Below are 10,187 nucleotides of genomic sequence, written 5' to 3' on the forward strand. Positions count from 1 at the left end.
ACTATTCAAGAATTGTATGAGGATGTCAGAATGGTCTAGGGAAAAAACATGGGGCATTGGAGTTGAGGATGAGGAATCTCCCAGGTGTAGGACACTAAGATAAGTCATATAAGAAATCATTCATTCTTAATCACACAGAAAAGGTGCATGCGGCAAAGTCCAGAGGAAATTAGGCACAAGCATCCAAGAGTCTTCTCCCAGTGGAGTCACACAGGATGTGCCTAATTTCTCCAGCAACAAATTGAGAATATGTGTGAAATGTTGTCTACCAGGGAAGTTCATTATAGAGTCAATGCCCAAGATATTTACTGGGGGCTGCTCACATACATACTGTCTTCTGCCTAGGACGTGACCAAAATTCCAGGCTCTCAGAAGGAAAGCGGGTTTTCAACTAACCCACATTGTTTGTACACCAGAGCGTAGGCACAGTCAGCCACTATTATAATGTGGGTGTGGTGGGAACTTTTCCAAAATCCAAGTTCCCAGACACTACGCAAAGATTTTCTAAGGATAGCAGTATCAAGTCTTCTATGTTATTTCCTCCACAGAATGGATATACCACATTTTGTTTAACCCTTCACCAATTGATAAACCTTTGAATCGCTTCTGCCTTTTGGCTATTGTAAATAATAGTGCTTTGAACATTCGCATACAAGTCTTTGGGGGACATATGTTTTCATTTCTCCTGGGTAGATACTTAGGAGTGGAACTGCTGGGTCACACGATAATTTTACATTTAATATCTTTGTGAAATTGTTTTCCAAAGTGTCTTCACCATTTTCCATTCCCATCAGCTACTTACGATGGTTCCAATTTCTCCCATTCCTTGCCAACACTTGTCATTGTCTTTTATTAACCCAGCCATTGCGGTGGGTATGAAGTGGAATCTCATTGTAGTTTTATTTTGCACTCCCCTAGAGACTAATGATGTTGAACATCTTTCATGTGCTTGTTGGCTATTCACATATCTTCTTCGAAGAAATGTGTACTCAAATATTTTATTAATTTTTAAATTGGCACGTCTTTTTATAATAACATAAAAGAATATATAAGAATTATTTACATATTCTGGATATAAATTCCATATCAAACATATGATTTGCAAATATTTTCTCCTCATCTGTGCTTATCCTTTCACATTCTTGATGGTATCTTTAAAAATATAAAAGTTTTACATTTTGATTAAGGCAAAATTTTATTAGTTTTTCTCTAATCACTTTTGCTTTTGATGTTACATCTAACATATCATTGCCTAATCCAAGATCATGAAGATTTACTCTTAAGTTATCTTCTAAGAGTTTTATAGTTTTAACCCTTACATTTAGCTCTGTGCTCCATTTTGAGTTAATTTTTATGTAGGTGTGCAGTAGGGGGCTGTATTATTTTGAAGCAAATCTCACATATCATTCCTCTATAAATATTTCATTATATATCTTTAAAAGACAAAGACTCTTTTAAACATAAACTCAGTGTCATTATGTATGATTAAGGCAATTTAACAATAAGTATACAGTAAGTATTCAAACTTCCAATTGTTTCATAAATGTTAAAAATTTGTTTAAATCAAAATCCAGTAAAGGCCACACATTATATTTGATTAATAAATCCTTAAAATCTTTTAAAATTCATATTCTTCTTGCAATTTATTTTTTGAAGAATACTCTAAATATTTAACATGAGTTTTTTTTATTCTTGAAAAGGTTTTATTTTTTTTTCCAAAATTTTTCATTCTATCCAAGATTTTGGATGTGAAAGAGAGAAAACCACAGAATAAACTAAAATAAAGCCCTTCATTTAAAATAGTCAGTTGGTATAAAGAAATAGGCTAATACCTGGGAAACAATGTCATGAAAATATATACCTAGAAAAAAATTATGGCTGTAAATTGATGAATCAAGGAGTTACACATAGGGCACACCTTGATATTACACATGATAATTTAAAAGGACCTGCTAATTCAGCTTCCCGACAGTCCCCCGGTTTCCTCAGTGTGGAGATAGCTTTCAGTTAATAGCTTAGGAGCTACCAGACCAAACAACTGCTTACAGAATAGGGTGCCATGGGATTGTGTTTTACTGTGTCCAAATGTAACTGAGTAATGGGTGTCCTGTTTTCCTTTCACCTTCTGTATTGTAAGCAACAAAGACTGCTTCCTATTATACTTACATAACCAAATTATTTTTTTTAAATTGGGTTTATTGAGGTATAATTTGCATACAGTAAAATGCACCCTGTTAAGTATATAGTTTGAGGAATTTTGACAAATATATACAATTGTGTACCCACCAACTCAATTAGGATGTAGGACGATTCCATTTTCTGAAAAGTTGTGTTCACTGTTTAAAATGCATTCTTAACAAACTCTCAAGCCTTCTGATATTTGTTGTTTTTAATCTCATAATCAATTTGGCAGATCATTATTATTTTATACATATAACATTTTTAGATGTCGACCTTAAAGTAACCTATATTCTGCATTTGAAAAGAATCAGTCTAATTTCTTTAATCATTGCAAATTATAAACATAGAAAGGGGATAATTAAAATTTGTTAAACTTTATGCTTAAATAAATTATAGATAAAGCAAAGATTGAAATATAAACAATGAAACCATAAAAGCACTAAAAAAAAAAACCCCACAATACACCAGGGGTGAATATTTTCAATAATGATACAGTAATGTATGAAACCCAGAAGCCGTAAAGAATAACTCTTGTTAAACCTGACTTGATAAATATTAGAATTTCTATATAGTAAAAAACTCCAACATCACATTTATAACCAACAAAAGGCTCATATCCAGAATATATAAAGAACTCCTGTAAATTAATGAAACATAAACATACAAACCAATAGAAAATTATGCATGAGACTTGAGCAGAAACTTCACAAAATACTATCTCCAAATGAGCAAAAACAACAAACATATAAAAGGGTTTTCAACTTCATTAGCTATCAGGGAAATGCATATAAAAGCCACAGCTAAATTCTACTACACCAGAAAAGGTAAAGTTAATAAGGCTGAAAGTATCAAGTATTAACAAAGAATGTGGAGCAAACAAAATCTCACATGCAACTGAGCAGAGCATAAATTAATACAATGATTTGGAAGATAGTACGGCAGTAATCTACCAAACTAGATTATAGTCAGAACCCTTTGATCCAATAATTCTACTCTTAGGTCTATCACAGTCATAAATGTGTACAAGCATATCCACAGCAGCACTACTCACAATAGACCACAACTGGAAACAACATAACTGTCTATCAACAGTATAAAGGATAAATAAAATAAATTATAGTATGTTTAATCAATGGAATACTCTACAAATAGCAAAACTGAACACACAGCTGCTACAGTCAGTAGCATAAATGAATCTCACAAACATAAGGTTGGACAAAAGAAACACACTAAAGAATAAGTACTGCCTGGAGTCAAAACTCAGAAAGTGTTGAAAGTCCGGATACTGGTTACTTCCGGGGAGGAGAGAGGGTATAGACATAAGGAGAAGGGATGCTGGGGACTTCTGGGGCGCTAGGAGTTTCTTGTTCAGTGGTCCACACTTAGGAGTTGTGCACTTTGGGGTGGGCATGTTATGCTTATGCTTCAGTAAAAATTTCTGGACACTAAAGAAAATGAGGCTGTTTATCAGACTTTTATGTGTTTATCTTAAAAGATTATCTTCTCAATGTACTCATGCTGCACCCTAAAAAAAACATCATTACACTTAAAACGTGATCAGAAACATTCCTCTGCAACCACAGCTTACCTAATTTACTCTGTTCTTTCTCCTTCCCTTGCAGTTCGTCCATGAGTCTTCGGATCTCTTCATGGGCCTTCCCTAACCTCTCTGCTATTTGTTCTGCATCTCTCTCTAGGCAGTTTTGTGATGTTTTATTTTGCTCCAGGTCTTCATTATAGGACTAAAATAAAACTGTTGTTAGTAATAAAACAAAAAGTAAATGTACTCTTATGACATTGCACTATTTCCTATAAGTGTTTGAAAGCCAATAAAGAAAGCTAGAAAACAGAATATTTCATTTATATGCATTTATTTTATTAGGTTGAACCATATAAAATTGGTGATATTTGATTATTTTTGACCTATAAACACGCAATTTCATGTGGTTCAACCTAACATATCTAAAAGATTATGGTTACATGATTATTAAAAAACAGAAATGTAATCATGAAAATGAGTATCATCTGGCAAAAAAGAAAGAAAATATTCCTCATTTATATGGAACATTAACTACAGTTTGTAAAATGTTTTCACGTGAAGAATTTCATTTAATTTCAAGGTATAAACACATTTAACCAGGTTCAAATCATGTTTAGAGCTCCTTTTCTACAATTATTTTTAAAGCATTTTAAAAGCCAAGGAAGAAATACAGTCTCAATTATATTTTGCTTTTGATATCCAAAATATGTGTTAATTTTATATAAATATAATCATTATACAAATTTTTCTAAAAGATAAGAAAACAAGCAAATTACCATCTATATAAAAAAACCACTTTAGCATATTGGTATATTTCCTTGCAGTACTTTTTATTCACATACATTTTTTACATAATCATAATCACAATCTATGTCTAAGTACCTGTCCTTTTTCATTTAACATTATATGAGAAACATTTTCCACATTGATATACAGATTTTGTAATGATAATTTTTCAGGGCTTTATAATGTTCAAGAGTGGGCAAAACATAATTTATATAATCAGTTAAATATTTGGTAGTTTCCAATTTTTGCTATTGAAAATAATACTATGATATACAGTTTCACCCATATATATATTTTTCCTTATCTTGGGTTAAAGTGTGTACTGGTTAAATTCCCAGTATACACTTTTTTCACGGGATTTAACTCTTAATAACATTTCCCCGGATCAAAAAATTAAATTCCAGGGGGCCGGCCCAGTGGCTCAGGCTGTTAGAGCTCCATGCTCCTAACTCCGAAGGCTGCCGGTTCGATTCCCACATGGGCCAGTGGGCTCTCAACCACAAGGCTGCCAGTTTGACTCCCACAAGGATGTGGGGTGCACCCCCGGCAACTAGCAACGGCAACTAGACCTGGAGCTGAGCTGCGCCCTCCACAACTAAGACTGAAAGAACAACAACTTGACTTGGAAAAAAGTCCTGGAAGTACACATTGTTCCCCTATAAAGTCTTGTAAAAAAAAAAACAAAAAAAAGAAAGGAAAAAAAAAAACTGGCTTCCTGATATTTGAATGAATGATTAAGTGAACAAACGCATTTGAAAACTGGCCTGCCTCTTATTCATTTGTCGAGTTAATTTTGAAATACCTGGGGAAATTCTTTCTGTAGGTTACTGCTCATACATGTTTGTGACTCTGGGTTTGAGTCCCCAAGGTCCAGTTTCCTCAAGAGTTTACTTCTCTCCACCAGTAAGTATACAATCTGTTCACTGGAGCTTCTCAGAGCTATTTCAGACAAGCCTTCTTGATACAACATTTCTTCGACCTCCTTTATTTGTGTTTCTATTAGGAAGAAATAACAAAAAACAAAACTGATAAAAGAAATGCAGGTAAATATTCTGTAAGATGTTAAACGAGTTCTTAACTAGTTAACAAATTAGTAAAAAAAAATAAACTATACTAATACTACTACTCTTCTCTCCATCTCTCTGGGGTATTTGCAAACTTTCAAAATTATAACAAAAAGAAGTAGTGAGAAACTCTCTCAAAAGCAGGAGAATATTCTTACTACTTGCATAAATATAAAATTTGTTCTTAACTTTAAAAATGTGTTGTTTTATTGAGCACTTACTATGTGGCAAGTATTGTACGAAGCATTTGAGATAAATTTATCTCATTTAATCCCTACAACAACCCAATGATGTAGGGACCATGATTATCCCTTTTAGGAGATGAGGACTCAGCCACCAAGCCAAATAACTTGTCCGAGGTCACTCAACTAATCCTGCCAAAATTCTTGGTGATTTCAATGTTCAGGTAGATGATTATTCTAGTGCCCTGGCTTCTCGGTCCAGCTAACCGTCAAAGATCTAGTCCTCTACCCTCTCTCAGCCACCTCCCCCATAGTAATTCCCTTGTCATTAGCAATAACTGTAGCCTCTCCCTCGTCTCAATTTCAAGCATCCTACACTACAATCATCCCTTTCTATGTACTTCTAGTAGCACGATTTCAACAAGTTTTGGGTCATGCTGGAAACTGTAATCCATTGACTTGAAACACTTTTCAATGTCCCTTTACCCTACCCCGTTCTCATTTACTTTCTTATCCGGCTTAGATTCCACAGTTCGTCATTAGCATCTCTCCCTTGAAAACATCCACAGCCCCTTGCTCCTGTTTCCTTCTATTATACTTCGTTGGCAAAACGCCAACCTGTTTAAATCCAACTTTGCTCCTCTTCTGAACCTTGCCACAGAAGCCGAATGAGACTGGACAAAACTACACAGCCAGTGCTGATTGGTTTAACTTTAAACTCATGTCCACTTCTTCCTGCTGCCCAGCAATCCTCCTACACTTCCCTGGTCATCTCTCTCAGTTTCTAGACATCTAGACCATTATTTCATCCCTCTTTCTCCTCAAATCTCCAACAACAACTTTCCCCTCCTGCTGAATATCCTGCTTCTTATTGCTGAGAAAAGAGAAGCACTCTGAAGAGAACTTCCTCAAGCGCCCTTTACCAAATCCGCCAACTCCCACACGCCCCTCCCTCTTGTCAGCATTACGGTGTCTATCCTTGCTCCTAAGGCCAGCCCCTCCTCTTGTCCACTGGATCCCATTCCCTCTTATCTCAAAGATAACACACGAGCAATTGACTCGGCTCTCTATTACCTCATCAAGCTTCCTTCCCAACTAAGCATGATGATCATCTTGGAGACATGCTATACCTCCATTAAAAACAACAACAACAACAAAACCTTCCTTCAACCTCATATCCCCCTCCATTTCTTCATTCTCCTTCACAGCACAACTTCAAGACAGGATCAGTTATACCTGTGTCCCCTCTTCCTCTCCTACCACTCTAATCAGGCTTTCATATCTACCACTCCACAGAAACAGCTCTCATCAAAGTCACTAATGATCTCCATGTGACCAAATCCAATGGTCCATTATGTATCCTCATTCCACACAGCCTATCAGTGAGTGGTGTTTGACTCAGTTGTTCACATCTTTTTCTTAAAACACTTCTTCCCCATCTGAGCAGTTAAGAACCCCACTATTCTAACTGCTCAAGCCAAAAAGCTTTGAGTCATCAGTGACTTCTCTGCTTTTCTCCTACCCAACATTAAGCCCATCATCAAATCATGTTAGCTCCATCTTCAAAGGATATCCTTTAATTATGTAAACCATTTCTGATGTGATTCACATATGTGTTCCTTAGAAAAACCCAAGTGTATTTTGCAAACTTGCTCACTAAAAATAAGAGCTTATTGAAAAAACAGATTGGTATAGATCACTCAAAACTTGTATCATTATGTAGTAGAGTGCTATAAAAGATAATGACAATCCTAATCATTATACGGGTGCATTTAAAGAGATATGACAAATTCCTAAAAAAGTAAAGAAATACTAAATATGGAACTTTATGTTTTTAAAAAAGATCAAGCTTGTTGTGAAGGTAAGCTAAAGGAGTTAAATCCGCAGAGTTATGGAAACAAAGGCAAATGCACAAAGATTAGAGATATCTTTGCAATGAGCACTTCCAGGCAAAATATGTGGCCAAACTGAGCCCAGAAGAATGTGGGATGAATGGGCTTCATGTACAAAGTTCAAGGCTCACTGGTAGCGTGAATCATTAACATGCTGGGGAAAACTGTGTATGAACTTCTCTATTATAATGACATCATTCCCCTTTTCACCAGTCCTTCATAAGCTAATTTATGCTGGCAACAGCTCATACAGTAGCTTCTGTTTCTCACAGTGTAGCTGATTAGAGCCCTGAACAACCCTCCTGCTGAGAATAACTGAAAATGCTGGAAGAAATGAAAGAAAACTCTTAAAATGCAACCACTATATGAATAAAAATAGAATGCAAACTTTTAAACCAACAGAAGAAAACCACAATATATCCAATGGAAAACAAGGGGGGAAAAAGAAACAAGAATGTAGAAATATGTGAAATATGTCCTATGATTAACTCAACCTTCCCTGCACCTGAGATTCAAAATAAAGGAAAACAACTTTTCCATCAACAGATCTTAATAAAAGGAAATTCTGAAAGAAAAATGATTCCAATGGAATAGCTGAGGTTCAAGGAAAAATGCTGAGCAAACAAAATAATAAATGTGTGTGAAAATAAGAAACATGATCATTGACCACAAATAATAATTATAATTTGTGGAGCCAAACAAAGTAGATATTATAAAGGGTCCTATCTGTATTCTCCCTTATAGCTTTGGAGTACTTAATAAATATTTCCTGAGTCCTTAATATGCTAAGTACTTTGTAAGGCAGGTGCTATGGGGAACACAGAAACTACTGAGACAAGGACATAATCTCTGACCCAGAGAGGCTGACACAGGTAATTAAGACACACTGTGGTAAGTGCTGTAATAGACATTAATGGAAATAACCACTCTGCATTCTCTCACACGTATTTCAGAATACATACTTTAAAAAGGCAGGCGAAAAATACATCTAAAACATTACATGTACTTTTGTAAATTGAAGGACATAGAATAATTTTTCCCTTTTACTTTTATACATTTTCCAAATCTTCTATAATTGTCACATATTAATATTTATAATTAGAAAAAAATTAAAATTTACATTTTTACAAAAGGAGAAATTACCCTGTTTGAGTTGGAGCTCTTTAAAGTCATGTATAAGATGTTTGTTTTCCTTTTCATAACCCTGAGAAAATGTTTCTCTTTCCTCGGGTAAATTACAGACAAGGTTTGCATAATTTTCCACCTAAAAAGAAAATAATACATTTTCTTACTCTGAGTAGTCCACGATTGATATTTTAACCCATATGAAAAGTCTATTAAGTGAAAGAGCCATTAAGAGATTACCACACTACAATGTCTATAATCTGAGAAACAAACAGAAAACTCAGTTTTCCTTAAGTGTAGGTCTCTCTCTCTAAACTTCCTTCCATCTGTTTTGTTACCAGATACCATTTCTCATAGATATGATGACACGTAACCACAAATTTTATGACAGTCACTATCACTAATATTTTTTTCCATTTATGTACCAAGTTTCAAATCAAATCTTCTTATCTATGGTTTAGGAAATATGGTCATGATACCCATGAACAGAGAAAAATTTACACAATAATTACATTTATATTCCTATGCTAAAACTGATTAAGATGTCTGAAATGTTAATAGGAGACAATCTATTAAAATATTGTTGGGTGTTCTTTAAAAATAGTTTCTGGTTAATACGGCGGCTTCACAAAAGATACTTTTATATGGCTAATAATAACAGATTGAAAGCTAAGTATATGCATCAGGCATTGTGTTAAGGATATGAAATACTTAATTTTCACCACAACCCTACGGGACTATTAGCCTTCCTCTTCATAGGTGAGGAAGCAGCCTGGAAAAGGCTAAGGGACTTGCCTTGTCATGCAAGAATAAAGGGCTGCACACACAGATGAGGAATTTCAAGTTCAAAGAAGTTAAGTTACTTGCCTAAGGTTATCCAGAGAGATATTGCTAAAGGCAATTTTTCACCCCCATCTACCTCATGTTCAAGTTCATGGTCTATTATGCTATCCTGCTTTTGTTCTGAAGGAGAAACATCCCTCTTTAAGAGTCTGGAAATCAGATTGCCTTCTAAGAGTTAAATTTAAAAATCAACAAGTTACCAATCTGAACTGAGATGGGGAAACACAGCAGAGTGAATTCCAAGCAACCCGAGAGAATTAACTCATTTAAAGAATATGTCAGAAAGTAGGTTGATCAGTAACAAGGTCCAGAAAAAAGGGCAAGTATAAATAGCCCTATTTTATAAATCTGGCTATCTTAATTAGTGCTATAAAATTTTAGAATCATGTGTACACCAAGTAAACATATGAGTATGATTAAAAGTTGGCTTCCTATGTAGTGTGCCTGTAGGGAGTGAATGCATTGGCCAGACATATTACCTGGTTCCTCTTGCAATTATATTTCTGTCAATTAATAAGCTGGCATCTCTTTTTCTACAAACTTCTCTGTGAGTTTAGTTAATACAAGTCCACCT

General features: G+C 34.8%; 1 protein-coding gene across 2 annotated transcripts in view; it reads right to left on the minus strand.

The window, feature by feature from the left end:
* The window catches only part of CCDC30 (coiled-coil domain containing 30), an 89,145-nt gene that overhangs the window by 78,444 nt on the left and 514 nt on the right, over positions 1-10,187 (minus strand). For both annotated transcript variants that reach the window (XM_081054871.1, XM_081054870.1), the window contains exons 2-4: positions 8,789-8,909; positions 5,310-5,503; positions 3,770-3,923 (exon numbers count right to left, since the gene is read on the minus strand). In XM_081054871.1, the coding sequence (XP_080910997.1) occupies positions 3,770-3,923; positions 5,310-5,503; positions 8,789-8,909 (469 nt within the window). The remainder of the gene's footprint in view (positions 1-3,769; positions 3,924-5,309; positions 5,504-8,788; positions 8,910-10,187) is intronic.

Source organism: Rhinolophus hipposideros (genome assembly GCF_964194185.1).
Source record: "Rhinolophus hipposideros genome assembly, chromosome: 8".
NCBI classification, from domain to species: domain Eukaryota; kingdom Metazoa; phylum Chordata; class Mammalia; order Chiroptera; family Rhinolophidae; genus Rhinolophus; species Rhinolophus hipposideros.